This window comes from Symsagittifera roscoffensis, chromosome 9 (genome assembly GCF_963678635.1).
Source record: "Symsagittifera roscoffensis chromosome 9, txSymRosc1.1, whole genome shotgun sequence".
NCBI lineage: Eukaryota > Metazoa > Xenacoelomorpha > Acoela > Convolutidae > Symsagittifera > Symsagittifera roscoffensis.
The window spans coordinates 3,511,770-3,532,578 of record NC_087070.1 but is presented as its reverse complement, the minus strand read 5'-3'; the positions used below and the strand labels follow the sequence as shown (position 1 = coordinate 3,532,578).

Here is a 20,809-nt window from a genome sequence, read left to right as displayed (position 1 = left end):
AGACAAGTCTTTAAACATGTCAAAGTTTTGTTGGAACGATCAAAGACAATGAAATAACAAAAGAAGAACGAAGGGAGTGACCTTGTTTTCCAAAAATTGCCTAATACGGTTCCGTTTTTGGCCTGTTTTTTTAAAGTTTTAGAATCTGGTCAAAGTAGGGTTTTTATAAGGATTTTTGAGAGCTCAAAATCAGTTTAGTACACCTTAAAAAAAAGCAAAAAGTTTAATAAAGTTTCGAGTTTTTTTTTGAAAATCAGCCCCCCTCGAGAAAATCCTAGATCCGCCCCTGCCCACTATACCCCTCCCCCTGCTGTAAAAAACCAATATAACAGTTAAGAGGGGTGGTGTACAGTTTAGAGAATACCGAATTTTTACTTGAAATGTTTTGCTCACAAATGTCTGATTGATATGAAAAGTGCCCTTCAAGCTGAATTGGATATTCAAAAAATGGTTGAAAAAAGAAATAAGCTCATTTCTGCGGCTGTTCGATTTTAATAAAACTGTCCGGTGAGAAAAAAATTGAGGTACAGTAATGTAAAAATGATCCAAAATTTTTTTTAATTTTTTTCAACCGCAAAACGAATTTGGTACACAAACAAACATTTTCCAAAAAAATCATTTGCTTGCAAATTTTAATTTTTTGTCTGCATAACGTAGTCCTGGATACACATTAATTGAATTTTTTTTCCGTTTCTCTGAATAACTTTTCTCAAACAGGCTAAATTTTCTGTTTTTTTATGTAGCATGTTTATATATGCCTTGATAAATATCTGATAATTTCACAATTCTAAATTAAAATAATCATCTTTGAAAATTATACCAAAATTTAAAAATTTGATGCTTTCAGTATATGATTTGTGAAGAAAACACTTACACAATTCAATTCGTTCCAATGCAATGTTAATGCCAGACGATCAACCTTTTGGGAACTCTAGTCTTGAGTACACCTTGGATTTAGTCACTTGTGTTCGGTCACAAACACATTCCAACAATTTTGAGAAATAAAATTTAGAAAAAATCAATTTTTTGATTTATGAAAAATGCTTTTCCTACAATTTTCATATACAAAAAAATGCTTATCTTAGAGTTTTTGTTACATTTTCTGTATCTATGGAGTTGTACGAAGTTCTATGATGAGCATTCTTTTTATATGAAAATTGAAGGACAAGCATTTTTGGTCAACCCGGGTAAAAAACCTCGAATTTTCAAACGCATTTGTCTCAAAATGGGTTAAAATTAGAAAAAAAATGAAGAGAACAAAATTTGCTTAAAATTTCATCAGAATTATTATGGTTCATTTTTTGCTCCAAAATTCTCGACCAAAGTTTTAGCTTAAAAATGGGTCATTTTATTTTTTTTTCAGTTAATCAAAAATTACGCTGAAATAACTTTGTTAATTGGAGAAAAACATATATAATAAGAAGCCTCTTACACAACGCAACAAATTTCCAGAAAAGTTGAATCTCCAAAAACCTGGATAAGAGAAAATGTTTTTGCGTGATAGTCAAGAAACTTGATTTTTACTATATAAAACTCAAAGTCTTTGCTTAAAAACAAATTTTAAACAGTTTACTCAAATTTTTGGAGATTCAATCTTTCTGGAACTTTGTTGAGCTGTGTATGAGGCTTCTTGAGATATATGTTTTTCATCAATTAACAAAGCAATTTCAGCGTAATTTTTGATTAATTGAAAAAAACCAAAATGATCCAATTTTGGTCGAGAATTTTGGAGAAAAAATTGCACTATATCAGTTCTGGTGAAATTCTAAGTAAGTTTTCTTCTGTTCACTTTTTGTCTAATTTTAACCCAATTTGAGAAAAACGCGTTTGAAATTATAAAATTCAAACGTTTTATCCGGTTAATTTAAATCAGCACTGTATAATTAATCATTGAACCTTAAATTGAATGATTCTAGGTTGAACCAAGAATTTATTGAAGGAATTTATTGAAAATCTCAAGAAACTTCAAGATGCCTAGCTATTTGCTGAAAATCGAAATTTAGACTTTGTATTTGGACTTTACACTGATAATAGCGATTTTAAGACGCACATAGGACCTATTTTGACAATTCCGTAAGGGTGCAATTATCAGCGCACCCTTCTAATGAATTAATCCAGCGGTTGAGCATAATTTATATCAAATACCCGTTTCATTTTTAATTATATAAAGTCCTTTCAACCGCATAAATTTTGTCTTTGGTGTTAATTAGATTTATGAGGTTTTACCTTGAGGTTTTATCCAAGAGTCATTCAAGTTTTCATTGAGGTATTTAATTTTGCGTGAAAAGATTACAATCTAAGCCATAGTGTCCTCCCATTTTAAGAGTGGCCGGCACAATGATAGTAAGAAAAAAAGGCTCTTTTTCCTCCCCCCCCCCCCACTTGCAAAATTTTACTAGTGAAGATTTGTTCACTTTATCCGAATGTTACAAAAATTGGCATGCGAACTTATTAGGCCATGAAAAACATTTTTGGTCTTCATAATTAAACTTGTAAAACCCCTCGTTACACCATAAAATTGACGCTTATGTGAGGTGGGGGGGAAAAGGAAAAAGAGCCGAAAAAAGGGACAAAAAAGTGAATGGAGATTTGGAAATATAGGACTGAAGGAAGTTTTAAAAAATTTGGTTTAGATATCGAGAAATACAGAAACCTTCCTATTTTTTGCTGACCTTTATTTACCCTATGAACCCTCTCCCCCATTACTTTTAACCCCCTTCTCCTTTAATCCCCCTCTCTACACTTTTATGATTTTTGTGGAGTTGAGAAGGTGTTAAAGTATGGGCGGATGTCGGACAATGTTAAATAGACTTTTCAGTATTGAATTTGAAAGGGGGGAACTGGAAAAGAGCCGGGGTGTACTCGGGGATGAACATTAAACATCTACGCATCTACATAAAAATTGATTGTGTAGATGAACAAAAAAATCAATTATATTGAAAACAAAAGTAGGATAAAGTGGAATATAATCGTTTTTGATTTTAAAAATAATCAAAATCCCCTAAAAACGGTTTAATGTGTCATGAAAATCGGATGTACCGGTAAATTTTTTTGCCCAAATAATATTGACTACTTTTTTGTCCATCTTTGAATTTATTCTATGACATCCATTTTCGGGCAACCAATCCTAAAGTTTTTAAAGGCGCTTTTGGCGCCATTATCTACTAATTTTGAAAGACAGCGCTCCCCAAAAAACGCAAAGTTTTTTTTGCACAAAGGTTTCCAAAAAATGCCCCAAAACGGCATTTTTGACCTTTTTTGCTAAATTTTAACAACGCAGCTAAATTTTCCCAATCAAAATAGTTTTTTAAAGTGATCTAGGAGCACTAAGAAAATCAATTTGGTCGACCTAAAAAATGTCGACAAAATTATGAAATCTGTTTGCAATTACGCCCCCCCCCCTCGAGAAAACTTTTTAAAATTTTGTTTTTGGTGGCCTCGAACCGCCAATCTTTTGACTGACAAGTGGAACCCTTAGTCTCTTCCCTTTGTTCTTCTTTTCAATTGTTCTTTCATTCTCTTTGATCGTTCCGACAAATTTTCCACATGTTTAAAGACTTGTATCTGGAATCCAGGAACATACCGACACAAAATTGTGCGACTATCCAGTGCACAGTTTGGCCTCGTAATGATCGCTAACAATTGATATTTTTGCTTCAGGTGGAATAACAGAATATGAATTCGTGTCTATCACTCCGAACGTGCCTCTCGGAACACCTCCAGGCCGGGTAGCCGTGGCGGCCGATATGGACATCAGCACAGAAACTGCTGCAGAACTCACTGCATCAACAGTCTACCGCATTGTGTTCAAGTCAGTCTACAAAGACTCATCTGCATGCCCATCTGGGTTCGAAAGTGCAGACTCTCCGGAATATAAAATTTGCACCGGTAAGATTTCACTCTTTAACACCACGCGAAAACATTTCTCCCCTGCTGTGCTAAGTATGCAAATATTCTGGGCATGTCTATTATGTCGATCAAAAAGGGCAATCTTGAAAAATACTTGCCACAGCACAGACAGAGCAGAGCATGTCAAAATGGCGTTTAAATGTTGTTTCATTGGTATATATAGGTTGCATTTTTACTACAATGGTTAAAAAAACATATCTATTACACTTGTTATGACATAGTTCTCAAAATACCAAAAAAGTTAACGCGCTCAGATTTTTTAGATCGGAGGTGGGGGCAGTCTTTTGAAAAAAAGTGTTTGGCCTTTTTACAGGTTAGCTTTTTTGTCGTTCGAGAAAAATATATTAATATTTGTAAAAATCCAGAATAATCTGAAAAAATATGATTTTTAAATCAAAAGTAAAATGTTAAGGTATGAGTTGATGGTTGATGAAACTTCTCTTGTCGGTTGATAAATTTATTTTCCATTATTATTTTCATTATGATGATCATTCTTAGTATGATTTTTATTATGGTTACTGCTATACTTATTATGATTCAGGGGCGGATTTAGGGGCGGGGGGCGGACGCCTCTTCTCAGGGATTCGACCCCTATAGAAAACGATCATGTAATCGTTTCTAGTTTACACGGTGTAATTGAGCTTTTTCTGAATTTAAACGTTGAACTGATTATAGACAAGTTGGTTGCACGTGTTTGGTAATTCAGTTTTGCATTTTCCCAACTTTTTATTTGCCCAGTTTTCTTATTTTGAGTTCTGGTTTTCAATTTTTTTCGCGGAGTTTTCGTGATTGCGTATGGAAAGTTGAAATCATCTTAGATGGTTGTCAATTGTCAAATTGGCATATAACACTCGGTCTCATTTTGCAGTTGCAGAGATTGCAGAGCAAATCAGGTCCAATGAGAAGCATGTCATTTAGGCAAATTTCTTTAAATTTTGATTTGGCATTGTAAACACAGCGGAGTTTTCCTGGCTTGTTTGGGTTAGTTACGCCATGTTCAGGTTAAAATCCATCCTGTCGAAGGAATTTTGTCTGGCTTGGTTATGTAGTGCTTTCTGAGATCTTGGTCAGTTGTATCCTGGTAGAGGTCGAGTTTTTCTGACTTCTTGTAAAGTTGAATTTCCATCCTGTGGTATTGGGCAATTGCTGCTTTATAGTTCTTGGGAAGATTCGCAATTGGTTTTCACAGAAGTCCGAGTTGGTAGCGGTTGTCGTATGATATGGATTCCTAAGTGTTTGCTTAGCGTGTCTTTTTTCCGATGGCATCGTTAATTCAGGTGATGTGGCGTAGGTTTCCATTCGCAAGAAAGATGGGAGAAGATCCGAGATTTGTGCGTTGTCATTTGATATCTGTATTGGGGTGGCTGTTGCTTGATGGCTTAAGAATTATCCAATGTCGTTGTTCGATCCTGCTATTGTCCATCCCAGGACTGTAAGGACTGCTCGAGGAACATTTTGATTTCCTTTGGTGATGGTCTTCGGGCTGACTAGGTCAACGTTGTCCATTCCAATCACAAGTGCTACATCGTTGTTTTTGAAGTCTGGAAAACAAATATCCTTAAGGTGGTCGTATTAGCTGCAATTGTTGTTCATTTTTTCGGGCTCCGCTGCATTTAAGTTGATGTGCTCTTTGACTAGAACATTATTTAGGTCAAATGCTAAAGTGTTGTTTTCAAATGAATGAACTGTAATATCTATGGTCTTAGCGTCTATCGTTTGCGAGTTGAAGTAACCTCCTATGAGAAGTGTTCCTGATGGTTAGTTTCCTCCAGTTGAAGATATGCTGCTGTCGGTTGCGATATGTAGCTGTTTGTACATGAAAGGCATATACATTAAGGTATATGTTGCGGTGTCGTAAGGTGACTGGTAAAAGTAGCAGCAGTTAGCTGTTGAAACCTTCTTTTGGCTGGCAAGGTGGTTGACTTGATTCGGTCGCTGGTTTGGATTAAGCTTTGGTGTTCATTGTATTTGTTGTTCGTCGTGTAGAGTTGTGTGATGATGCTGATTGCATTTGCTGCATGTGTCTTTTGATGGGCAATCTTTCACTTAATGTTGTCGAAGTCAATTGTAACAAAGTTTCTTTTCGGAAAGGAGTCTCTTGTTCTCTTTCAAAGATGAATTTTGATACTCGCTGCAGTATGCTGGGTGGTGAGTTTGTCCGTCGCAGGGACATGGAGGTCGGGCGTTCGCATTCGAATTTTGAAAAGTCTTCTGTGAAGGCTGGTTGGTTGATGGTCGAGATCCGTTGGCTTTGAAGTCTTGGCGCTATTTGTTGTCGATCGCTCGAGTCCAGAGTCATTTGCTGAGGTTGCTTAGGCGGTAATTGATTGCATGCTAATGCAAACTGTTTTATCCAGTCGTTGAGGGCGATGAGATTAGGCTGGTCGATGTTGTAGGCGATGTTGCAACTTGCTGACGGCAAACTGTACGTATATTGTAAAGTTCAAATTGTCTTTGAACCCAAGCGTCCGATACATTTCAAACAAGTTACTGATGAATGTAGAGAATTCCATTTACGAATCCCTGTGATGAGTTGATGGTTGCTTGAAGCTCTGTAGTCTGTTGACGAGGTCATTGATGATGATGTCGCGTTGTCCATAGCGTGGTCGTAGTTCTTGCAGGGCAGCGTTGTACATAGTGCTATTGCAGGAATAACCGGAAATAGCTTGATTTGTTCTTGCAATCGTTAAAGTCTGCAGATGAGTCATCTTTTTGGCGTCCGAGATAGGTTGATTGTGGATTGTTGCTTCGGAGAGTCCGAACCACATGCTCCATATCAAAGATTTCTGTCGAAAGGCTCAATTTTTACTTTTGGGGATCTAGTCATGAGATAGTAGTTCGTTCGCGACTGTCCGTTACTTGATTTGTGAGAATCTGCTGCTAGAATTAGGGGCTGTAACTATGTTGAAACTGAGGCTTGCGTTGGTGGTGTCGTGTTCTGTTTGTTAAAGCGGCGGTCTGTTGATTTCGAAACCTGTCTCGGTGACTTGCTGTTGAGTATCTCGGCTAACTGAATACTGAATAGTTTTAGTCCTCTATTGTTTGCTGTGCTGATGATCCCGGCTGATGGCTGCTGCTGGATAATGTTGACGTCTGTCTAGAGTCCTGATCTAGTATTGGCTGTTGTTGCGCTGAATCAGCTGTGTGGGGTGCTTAAACTGTGGTGGCATCAGTGTTCTGCTGTTGTGGTGTTGTCTCTGCGATATTTTCTTGTAGCATTTGTCTAAGTTTATCCATGACATCGTCGTGTTCTTCTTTCATATTAGTGAAGCGACTGATGAGATCCTCCGCTGTGGCGTGTTCAGTCGTGTGGTCTACAGGGTACGTAGTGACGTCTTCCAAACTGCTGAGATTTTTCATCATCTCGGTTTCTTAGTCCGCTATGTTGTAGTTCGTTTTGATGTCATTGATAGCGTTTCGTACTCGTCTGAAGAGGCACTCTAGTTGGGCGATGAGAAGATTTCTCTGAAAGGGATCGATTTTGTTGGGCATGACTAGTTTGATGTAGCTGATCGTTGTTGTCGTTGCAGTTGTCGCAGATGTCGTATCCGTTGATAGTTTTGACCTACTTTATTAGTTCCGGTCCTAGGTAGCTAGACCTAAACTTAAAAGGATCGAAGCAAAAAAACAATGGTGTGGTAACTATATTTTCAAATCAGTATAAGGAAATAAAACCGGCAAATGAAAGTTACAAATACTTGATAGTAGTTCGTTCCGATACTTAAGCAGGCGGAAAATGTTATGAATCAAACGTAAAATTAATGTCCCCTTACCAAATTTATGCTATGGCGATCCGAATTGTTAAACCGATTTTTTTAATTTTTTTTTTAAATCTTAAGCAAAGCAAATCGAGCGTTCCTTGGCTTACACTAAAAACAAATTGTGTTTCCAGCTCGGTCAAGGGGTAGAGCAAGGGTGTGGTTTCTGGCAATTTAGCTGAGTGTCATATAGAAAATGAACTTGTTAAGGTATGAGTTGATGGTTGATGAAACTTCTCTTGTCGGTTGATAAATTTATTTTCCATTATTATTTTCATTATGATGATCATTCTTAGTATGATTTTTATTATGGTTACTGCTATACTTATTATGATTCAGGGGCGGATTTAGGGCGGGGGCGGACGCCTCTTCTCAGGGATTCGACCCTATAGAAAACGATCATGTAATCGTTTCTAGTTTACACGGTGTAATTGAGCTTTTTCTGAATTTAAACGTTGAACGGATTATAAACAAGTTGGTTGCACGTGTTTGGTAATTCAGTTTCGCTTTTTCGCAATTTTTTTCATTTGCTGAGTTCTGGTTTTCGATTAATTTCGCGGAGTTTTCCAGATTGCATATGAAAAGTTGAAGTCATCTAAGATGGTTGTCAATTGTCAAATTGGCATATAACAACCCCCTAACGACCCATAGGGTCCTCCCTTTGTACTATTTTGAGTTATCCTTTTTTAGTGACGGACCCTAAGGGCGCCAATGAATACCAATTACGAGGGAGGAGCGCGCGCCGAAAAAACGCATTTTTTTGTCAAAATTTTCCAAAAAAGGCCTAAAAACGCCTTTTTTGGCTTGCTTTGCAAAATTTTGCCTGCGGCGCAGAAGTTTTGGCTAGAACAGGGTTTTTGTAGTGCTTTGGGAGAGCTCGGAAAATCAATTTGATCTGCCTAAAAAAAAGATCGACAAAATGGAAAATCCGCCCCCCCTCGAGAAAATCCTAGATCCGCCCCTGTTATGACTACTATGGTTATTTTTAAAATTTTTTAAATTGTATCTTTTTTTTCAGACCATTTTTGGAAAGAATGATGTAATATGGGGATCGAACCTGAATCTACGTGTTTACAAGCAGTTGTTCCCGTGCGTTTTGAGCCTAGATTAATTGATGGCTTAACACTTTGATGACTTTCTCTTTGAGACTGACAGCATAAATTGAATTATTCTCTACCAACCGAAGTTGTTCCGATTACGTGTCATGCGAGTTTTCTTCTTAAAATGACTTTTTGGGCGACCACTGAAAATGAAGCGGAACTATAGTGTAAGCGGAATATATGGTGGAATCCATCATGCGCGAAGGACCGATTTCAGTAATCTAAAATTTGGAAAGAAAGTAAACATTTCCAAGGCTCGGAGTTTTGATATTGGCCGAATATAAAAATGGCAGAAATATGCAAAATTTCCAAATTATCACTGACGCCGCCGAATTGAAACAACTTTTATATTTCGAGAGTTTCGTTATAAAAGAAGCATAATATTGTGGAACCTGATCTAAACTACATTTTTGACAAGAGTTAAATTCTTAGGACATAATATAGAAAGAAAAACAATCACTCCATTGAAATCACGCATTGACGCTATTCAAAAACTTCAACCACCAACAAATAAAAAGAAAATCCAAGAATTTCTTGGAATGTTAAACTTTTTAAGTAAATATGTTTATAAAATGCAATTATATCTACGACCATTTTATAACATCCTTAGACAACAAAATAATTTTGAATGGAACACAGAACATCAAACACGATTTGAAGAAATAAAGAAACTTTTAACTGAACAAATTTCAAACACAATTCCAGATTCAAATCAACCATTTTATGCAATGTGCGATGCTTCGAACTTTGGCATCGGTGCAGCACTATTACAATCACATAATGGTACAAATAAAATGAACCTCATATCAGCAAATTCTCGATTATTCACTCAAGCAGAGCTACGACTCTCAACTCTAATGAGAGAATGTACAGCCATAATATATACACTGACAGAATATGAATTTCTGATACTTGGATCAAAACATCCAACAGTTCTATTCACAGACCATAAACCAATCATCTTTCTCTTTACACAAAAATCTAACCCAAACCACCGAGTTTACAGAGTCCATTTTAATACCTAATTTTAATACTCAAAAAGGAATTTCTAAAAAATTACAACCCCTTCGAAAAGGACCATACCAAATAATTGCAAAACCCACTGATGTCACATATAAAATTACCGACTCAAACAAAAAAGAAATCGTTCAACATCGAAACAACCTATTACCTTATTACCCAAAAGAATACGCACTCCGCGAATTAACTCAATTATATTCTTTCACAGGATTAAAAATCATTCAAAATGAACCACATCTGAAAAACACAGAACAAAATGATAACCCCACCGAAAATCAAAACACAAAACCAACCGCCACCAAAAACAATACACAAAACCATAAAGAATCTCCAAAACAAAGAAAAAATAGAAAAATGACCGAACAAATAATACCCCAAGAACAAATCGACAAATCAGAAAATAGAAAAACAACAAGACTCCGAAATCAACCACGTAAAAACTATAAAATATTCATCCCCCAATCTAAAATTTTAAAGAAAGTGGAATTTCAAAAGTAATTTTAACATTTGCTTCACAATCTTGAAACCTCCGAAACATTTTTCATTTACATTTTTCAAAATAACATGCTGACAAGTACGTAATAATTCTAGTTCAAAATAGACCAATAGGATTCATCCAATCCCTCACTTTCTCTAACTCAAACTAAGACCAATTAGACGAATCATATAGAACTCCAGGCACATCTATAACTATAACTTTACGACCTCCAGGTCAAAAATAAGCAAACCACTCCAACTTGACAACTAAAATAAATATCACCATAATACCGTACCACTCCCTTATCTAATAACCCAAAGATCAACAATATTTCCCCAACTCAGACCACGAATACCCCCAAAGCAAATTTGTTAACTTAGCCTAAAGTAACAAAATGAACATTTTAATTAGCCTAAAGTATAAAAATCTCACCATACCCCGGATCATTTGACAAACAAAAATAAAGAAAAAGACGACCTCCCAGTCACCATGAAAATTGCCCCCAACAATTTTTTACAAAACTCAACCCACTTGTCAAAAAACTAATAAATAATCCGACCACACTAGAAAATCGCCTCAAACAGCAAAAAATATTCGACCAAGAGATCATTTCTTAAATGCTCTTCTCTCAATCAGTTACTCAAATACTCATAAATCTTAAACATTTTTTTACAATACTTGAAACCTTTATAATATTTCTTTTTGATATACTTGAATCTTTTCTAATAATCCTAATCATTTTTTGTAACATTTTTTTAATTTTCTACACTATACTCGAACTATTCCTCCAACTTTCCAAAACCCTTGATTACATCCACAGGTACGAGTCATATAACTTGTCTAAATGATACGAACAATTTTCAGTAGAACCGATATTTTTTTATTGTTTGTAATTTTCATAACATTTTTATCATCCCTCATTTTGACAATATGTAAATGTATAAAGAAGGCAATCTTCACATTTGCCCTAGCAACAATCCTTCTAATTCTTTTTTTGGAAGAATACTATAATAAACATAAACCTTCCCACTAAAGTAACAATTCAAAAATCCATCAAAAATTGCTACCCAACAGTCACAGAATCAGTCTTCACCGACATCATCCCAAGATAACCAAACACCACCTTCAACTACTCAAAATCCTCAAACATCTACACGAATTTCTTTTCAAGACAATCCATACACTTTTGAAGAACGACATGCTCGTTTATCAGAACCACTAGAACCAGTTCAACGACAAGCACCTTTAAGCGAACCAACATATAACCTATACCCAACACTACCACAAGAACTAAGTAGAATAAGAAATTCTAGTCAAAACCAAAATACAGTCGAAATAAATAGACAAATTATACATCCTCGACGAAACAGAAATCTTCAAACTCCCCGAGTTCATTTTGATATACCTCAATCCCCATCACAAAACACTCCAGAAAACCCCATTGGTATATTACCAGAAACCCCTACGCTTCTTTCACAACGTAGCACCTCAAGCCTACCATCAGATTACTTAGGTTCAACACCAACATCTGAACAAATACGTGAAAATCCCTTTAACCCCCCAAACCAGGCATCACGACTACCATATTGGACAACACATTCATTTACACAAGGTGAATTAAATTTAGTCAATAATCCAATAGATATTTCTACGGATACAACAACATCCTCATCACTACCAGAAACATTATCACTACCATCAACACCATCAATAAGCCAGATTTCACCACCACCTTTTAACTTAAATTTTCCAAATAATCTCGACGCCAGATATCGAGAACAATCATCAATAAATATTCCTTTAAGACTAGATTGGAATACATTTACAGCACCTCCACCATTATTTGGACAACATCAAGAAAGTAACCGCCTTCATAACTGGGCACTTAATAGATTACAATATCGCCAAGATATTCACAACGATATCCGTGATCACAATATTCAAATACTCCAACAAAACAGTTTACAATTAAAGTTTGAAATCACAGTTAAGTTAAATAATATTACCCAACATCCCTACCCATTAAATCCACCTAACATAACAGCTCAATCACTACCACCACCGTTTATAACTACTGAAGTAATATACAAATACGACAGATATACCAAAAACACAATTGGCTACATTACATTTTATAATCCATACTCAGGATTATCATACACATGTATATTCTAAAATTATTAATTTTTCTCCAACTCCTTTTTCTAGTAATCTCAAATCAAAACATAAACCCTTCCCCTCGTACAGGACCACAAGATTTATTAGTAACACATTACGATTGTGAAGAAAATGAACAAAAAACACTACATAAATATGCAATAAATCAAGTATCACAATGTGAAACAGAACCACAAGCTATAGAAACCACAGATGTAATAGCAACACTCTATTCAAAAGCCCGAGCAACAACAGTTACAGGTTATAAATTCACAGCAACATTTTCCGAAAAGAAAGTACATTGTTCACAAGTCTCGAACGGAAACAAAAACCGACTTGACCATGAATCATTCTATCAAAGTAATATAGAACGTCTTTTACATCTCAATCCCGACGATTGTAAAAATGAATTACTTAGACTAAACATCACACAAAATAAAAACTCCCAAAGAAAGTTAGTTAATTTTCAAGTTTTTCCAGACTCTGTACATCAATCACAACTTGAAAGACACCAAGGACATATAAAACTAGACGAAAAATACCCGTATAACGGCGCACACGGACGATTAACCTATGACCTACACGATAAACATTGGATACCACACATTGGTATAAATGACCCATCAAACTGCAAAGCAGACACAAAAAATAAAGGATACCAAGAAATAATGTTTTTCGATTGGAAAATACAACTCGAAAAAATACAACTAACACGAGATTTATCAGATAATACAATGATCTATCAAGGAATCCGATTACCTTGTAAAAATGATCAAGGTTATTGCGACCCTACAACGAGAACACAAGCAACAATTGTTTGGTTCCCCGAAGATACATGTACAACATTTCAAGTAGCAAAAATACACGCTCGTATGATAAAATTTCACGAAAAATATTTTATACAATCAATTCCATATGAACAAGTCCATCCATCACGAAAACTAAGTTCTAATTTTAGAAACATAGACAATATAGAAAATAAATTGACACGTTTTCAAATATATCAAGAAACAGAACTTGCATGTAAATACAGGAATCCACTTCACAGAACACAATACTCTGAAATATTAGTTGAATACGAAAAAGGATTCGACATGACCACTGGAAAAGTAAAAATCGACCCATATGCCACAGGTCATCCTCTAAACGAAGGAACATCCTATATACCAGTTAATTTTGAAAAAAGCAACGGACAACCTGGTGGACATCTAAAACCCCATGACACCAGAAGCACACGCTTACAAGAATTATCACTAATGAATACTACATATTTCGGTAATATCCACTATGATATTCATTTAGATATGAAACTAGATTATACAATTAGCCGAATTTTTCAAGAAATGTCACTCTCCGAATTAGAAACACTACACCAACTATGCGAATTAGAACGAACACAAATATTACAATCACTTGCACTAGCAGTATTAAAAATACCCTATGCAGGATACTTATTATCTGGAAATAGATCAAATTTTTTAGACTATGAAGGAAACATCTTATGGTTTTATACTTGTACTAAAAAAGTATCACCACTATACGTTTTTGAAGATAAACGATGTTATAAAAGAATCCCTATCTTTTATAAGAATAAAGTACATTTCGTGGATACACTTTCACGAAGAACCTATTTCTGGGATACCGCAGTCCCATGTGGATCAGAAAACAGCCACAATGTAGTACAACTAAACCCTGATGAAAATAAATGTTATCTTCTCACTCCATATCCCACATTAATGCAATCACTCAAAAAATTTTCACCAGAAAGCATTCGCGCTATTGCTCGAAACCCAAATATAGACTTACAATCAATAGGAATCTATTCAAAATCAGATATTCAACATCACATTAGAACACAACAATTCCAAGAATTATTAACACAAATGGACACTATACAAAGACAATCAATAGACCAAAATTTACGCAAACTTGCAGAAACCGCAGGATTTGCCGATATCTACACGCAAGACTATAGCGGATATTTTAAAGACATTAAAGATTATATATATCTAAACGGTGAAAAATACCGTCCCCAAGATATATCACCAATTAACATTTTTAGCTTTGTTACACTCAAAAATGAGATCCTCGATTTTCTAGGATGGCCCTACTACATCTTAGAAAAATTGACTATTTTATACGCAATGTTTAACTTTATTGGATTTCTTTTCTCACTTTTAAAAGGAATCTACAACACATATGCTATACACACACAAGTAAACAGACAAGCAAGTGTAGCACGAATACTATTTGCAGGATTTTTTGGAATCTTTTCTACATCTATAAACAAAATTCTTTTAGACGCACAAATAAAAGAATATAACACAAAAATAGCAACACGACAAAATACATACGACGAAGAACATAACAATGTAGACATAACGCCAACGGCACCACAATTACCACCCCTACCAAATAACCATCCACTATCCCTAGTCCCACGAAATTTTCGAAATTTAGCCATCACACATAATCCAAATTTTCGACTCACCACATCACAAAGTCCCATTCAACATATAATGACACACCAGTCACAAGATCAAAATACTTATGAACAAATTATTGAACAGCCCCATACCACCGCTTTTCAGTCTCAAAATAATCATTTTTTTAGCCCACGATGAGCCGCCAACTTGGATCACTACACCGATCAAATTCCCACCCAACCAATCTTACCTCTCCAATCCCAATAATACCACTTTTTGCTTTCCCGCCACCCGATTTTCCACCTAGTAATGTAACATCAGGCATGAATTCCGACACTAATTCACACATCTCAGTTTTATATTCCATCTCACAACTCAATAACCCGAATATTGAAACCCCCGATGAATTTGCCGACTCAGAACCATCCCCATCAAATCATTTTCATAATTCTTCTAATTTTTCTCAACCCCCTTTTCAACCCATATTATCCAATAACCCTGACCCAATCACTTCCACACCCTCTTATGCTTCCCAAGTTACCCCAACCTACTCCTCATACCATTCTGACCAATCATCTCATTCTCCAGACACCCCCCGAATCTCCCCAGAGCTAGATAATTTTATTACCCTCCAACAACAACCCTACCACCTTAATACCCCAACCATAAACCAAATCTCCTCCACTATAAATTCATCCAATCCCCCTACCCCTACACCCTCTTCAAATTATACTGAATCATTAGCACCATCATCCACATCAACTGAATCTTCACTCAACACTAATAGAGCTTACCGCACTTTTAAAAGAAAGTTCCCCAACCATCCTTTCCCAGCAAAACCAGGAACAGCCCGTGAATACATCAACCACCCCAAGCATACTAACACAAAAGAATTTTTAGCCATCACCTTACCCTCATTCCCACAATACACCTTAAACACCCCCCACGACACTAACGAAATACGCAACTTTGTAGATGAATACGTTTTAATGCCCACTCTCTCTTGGACCTCATATTATCATTTTACTAACCCTCTTTGCTTACCTTTATCTAACACTCACATCGATATAGAGCGAAATACGGACATGCTATATCGACTCACTACACCACTAACCGCTAGACAATTTACTTACGTTGGATATAAAAAATCACTAAAAACACACACTGCACCTAGAGCTAACGAATATACACTCGAATACTATGATCACAACATCATCAGAGCTAACCAAGATCAATTCTTAGACGACGATCGCTTCGCTAATCCACAAATTACCGAGAAATTTTTCATCAAGACACCATATATATTCACACTAAACATCTTCGACCGAAAGTTTGATCACATTATTTCAGAAGCACTAACAGACACACAAGCATACGAAAGTTTTAAAGAACGCTTCCAAATATTTTCACTAACCTTTCATTTCCTTGCACCACACGAAAGAGATTTACACTGCTCACACGATATTATGTTGCGCACTAAACAAACCCACACATATAGTTATTATCGCTTCATCCAAAATCACTTTGACCTACACACACCCTCTAGACAACCACACCATCGTTTTCAATTCATTAATTCCAAATACACTTCACCATTTTTCCTAAATTTCACATATTGCATTAAAGATACTAACCTTCATGGTATTCTTCGTAATTATGACCCCATAACCCAAATGTACATCTTCTGTCCCATCACCAAGACCTTCAACGCCGAAGAATCCCGACCCTTCCTTATCCCGCACGAGTTTGTACAACCTATAGAAATCCCAATTTTAGAATTCATTCACAACACTAAATTCAATCACAAATTATATAATCTAATCCAAAACACACCTTATGAGTTTGCAGTTGGCACTGAAGAACTAACCACTATCAAGGCACTTCAATTGCTTTGGCCACTGCTTCAGACTAAAAATATCATCCGCATCTTAGCTAAACTACTAACAACTTCAGAACTAATTCACGACATCTTCCCCCACGGTTTTTTCCCCGACGACTAACAGGTAAGTATGAATTAAATGAATATTACTAACTAATTAAAATATTAAAAACTCACCATTCTTTATCCATGTTTTCTTTAGATTTTTAGTCTTCATCCGACGATCACCTACAAAAACCACAAAAAACAAATAAAGATCGCAAATTTCATCAAACAGATTTCAACAATTCTATTAATCTCTTACACTTATAAATTTATAAATTTAATACCAATGCAGTAAATTCATTTCTAAAATTTTCCCCACAAGCAGTAAATCTAATTATAATGAAAATTTGTAACTTAAAATTCCCCCATAACTAGCAGTAAATTTCCAAATTCTATGCAGTAAATTAATAAAATGCAATTGCAGTACTAACCTTTTGATATTTTCATTCATTCGCACAGAAATTCTATCCACACTCGCACAGCTCGCCCACGAAGAATTGTTTAAAATAATGAATTTCAGTTTCAAGTTTTCACACTCAACAACTCTAACATATAATAACATGTTTCAAACTTTCCTTTAACCCGGTTGGAAAGGAATCACATACTAAACAAAACTAACCAACGCAGCTTACTAAATACCACAAATCATAGAATAACAGCATGACTAAGAAAAGGAAACCAACGGTACCCAAACCGGATTAACCCAGTTTAAAACTGGATAATTTATTCTTTTGAAGACTATTATAAAGTCTAAGAAAGAAATAATAAAACACAAAAAAGTCGAAAGACAAACCCATACCACAAACAATTTGATTTTTGGAAAAAGGACATAACCAACAAGACATAAGAAAAACCACAACAAACCCAACATAAAACGTTGTCACATAACAGGACCCCTCACAAAAACCGCATGAAATCATACTCCCACTCCTGGCCTAACCCACCAGGAAGGACGTCCTGAGCATGCACTATAGCCGGCCTAACCCACCGCGCTACATCCACGCTTTGTGACCACACCTCTATTTTTAATAAGAGCTACTCAAGTGTGAGTAACTCTTCAAAATAACCGAACTAAAACAAAAAGCTTTTGTGAAAACAACTAACTAAAATCATAATTAAAAAATATTAAACTAATAAATGTTTTATAAAATGTAAATTACATTATGCAATACATAGATCAGGATACAACACCAAGGACGAACATCTAAAAACAAAACGACCCCACTACGCTCGAGAGAGAATGACCAACCACAATCGATATGCCACTCACAATCACAACTCAAAGGATTTAGAGTACGACTTGACTTCGCAGAAAAGGACTTCATTGAACTAGACCAATGACCACCTCGATGTTCAAGTATACGTACAGATCCGAGTAACCAGGCATCCCCTCCACGCACAATCTCCACGCAGAACAGAAAAACCTGACATAGCAAACCATTCTGAAATCAGATTTGAGTTTGTGGCAAAGACTTAGTCGTTGTCACTAGAAGACACAACGTCTTATGTCTCTAACTCCAGCTTCCTGGAACTTCTTTAACAAAAAGGAAACAGAAGAAATAAGATGTTCGCCAAACACCAACTTTCATCATCCATCCTTCGAATTGCAGAAGAACTATTCTAAAAAACTCTGTAAAACCCGGATGGGTGGAACCTGATCTAAACTACATTTTATGATTGGATAATTTAGATATTTTACCAATGTAAAGTATTTAATATTAACCAATCATGATCCATCTAACTAACAACCCACTTATTTGTAAGTGCTGAAGTTACTTGTAATTTCAGCACCAGAGAGATTTGAATTTAACTTAGAAATTAGTTGGACTCTCCCGAGCACTTCAGCAGCCGCAATAAACCAGTATACCCTAGATCTATTGAGCCTAGCAGAGACTAGTTAAACAACCTGAGACTAGATAGTATAAGAGTAAGATTAGGATCGGTATTAGACTAAGAAGTTGCACGAATCTATCCGGCCGAAAATAAGATAGCGTGACGAGCAGACGGTGTACCCTATCCGAAATTACTCTATGAGTTAACCAACTCGAACCTAACTCAATTGCTTCGTTTAATTGAATGACATTTGCTTCTTTTTAAAATTTGTCTTTCGGCTAATTTTGTTTTCGGTCATTCGCTCGCGAGTTTTTTTCGCGCATTCGGTCCTTCGCGCATGAGAATAGACCCTGAATATATGTCCTCGGGATTTTTTTGTTGCAAAAAAAATCAGGTGCCACAAATAATTTAAAAAAGGTCGAGTGATATATCATATTAAAACCTTTTGAACGACATTGAAAAATTTTCTCAGTTAAAAGTTTTCCAGTTTTTTGCTTTTCAGTTTGAATTTTTTTTGTTTTTAAGACAATCGATTATTTAAACTATAGAACACATAGTTTTAGTTAAGAAAACGTAGCTCTTGAATACTCATCTAACATAGAACCTCGCTGGCACTTGAAAAAACTTTCAGATAATTTGAAAAACAATTTGAAAACTTTCAGATAATTTGAAAAACAATTTGAAAAACTTTCAGAAACATCTCTGATATTATTTTTTGTTTTGTTATTGTCTTTAAAAGACAGCTGCAGTCAGTTAAGGATGATAATGGTCTAAATGATAATGGTCTAAATGTTTTGTTAGCTCCTCTTTTTACATCGAGCACAAAAAAGCAAAAAAAAATTAAAAACAATGTTTTTAAATAAGATGGTCGGAACAATCCGTGCACAACCGGCTATTCTTGCAGTTATAAACATTATGATTATAAGGTAATCGCCCTCAAAAATTTAAATGTTATACTACACAAAATATTCAAATCATGATGACTTTGCAAATCGAAGGCGGCAACATTTTATCTGTAGATTTTGAAGCAATTGAATCAAATAACATTTTTAGAAAGCCTCAGAGAATTCAAAATATTTAATTAAAATTCAAAATAGTGTTTATGATAGATCATCTGCTACGCTTATTCTAATCAACTGAAGCTGTGCATATGTATAAACACTTAATAACTTCAGCTCCGAATATTCCGAGCCTCATACCGAATAACACGCTCACTACAAACGACACTTCAATCAGAATTTCTTTGGACGATTTGGGCATAAACTACAAAGGCAGCATGACGGTCACAGAAGTCCTGGACACCCCTACTGCAACTATCGACCCACCAACTGAGTTTAGAGGAAATGGCAAGAGCGCTCTGATCTCGAACCTGGCAGCTGGAACCTTGTACAAAGTCCAGGTACAATTTATACTGTTTTCGTCAGCATTTTTCTAAGCAGGTGACATTTTGTCGAAAAACAAGGCAAATGGCTTGAAATTCTTGATAATAATTTTACCAAATTAGAACTTGCAGTTTAATTTTCAAAAAATTATGGTTTTTTAGGGCAATCTTAAAAATTACGAGGTGCAATTCATCAACATTAATCAAACGGAACAAAATCCTTTTGAATTTTCATTTTTATTTGTTACAGGTAGTCGAGGGGTTTGATGATGATTTGAACTGTGACGTCATAGCCCAAAGCTACCCGCAAACTTTCGACCTCTGCACGTGTGAGTAATTTGCTTCAAATTACAAACATAGTTGCTCCGCCCCTTACTGGATCCATTCAACAACCCCCCCCCCCCCCCCCTGTTTCCCGAAGATATGAAGATGAGGATATTCCAGACCTAGAAGAAAAAAATAGAAACTTTCTACTTCTCTGTTTAATTTCACTTAAAAATTACTCGATTCAGATTCGCTAGAAAATCAGCTTGGAACCAAGTTAAAACCAGCATTGCAGAAATGCACCCGATTGTTATAATTGTACCAATGAGATTTTTCTCATAACATAAGGATCAAATGGCCGAGAGTTCTAATCAGCAGAAATCCTATAAATGGTCCGAATAAACCTTGGCAGAATTGTTATCACGCACGCAATTCACCAGATTCTTTAAGAAAGGTAAAACGTTCTGGGCTCTTTTTCCTTTTCCCCCCCACCTACAATTTTTTATAATTAAAATTACTGTTCGCATTGTCCGATTGTCATAAAAATTGACATGCAAAT

General features: G+C 35.7%; 1 protein-coding gene across 1 annotated transcript in view; it reads left to right on the top strand.

The window, feature by feature from the left end:
- Positions 1-20,809, top strand: part of LOC134854451 (uncharacterized) — a 277,410-nt gene that overhangs the window by 59,806 nt on the left and 196,795 nt on the right. The window contains exons 15-17 of the mRNA XM_063870705.1: positions 3,661-3,888; positions 19,781-20,004; positions 20,237-20,315. Of these exons, the coding sequence (XP_063726775.1) occupies positions 3,661-3,888; positions 19,781-20,004; positions 20,237-20,315 (531 nt within the window). The remainder of the gene's footprint in view (positions 1-3,660; positions 3,889-19,780; positions 20,005-20,236; positions 20,316-20,809) is intronic.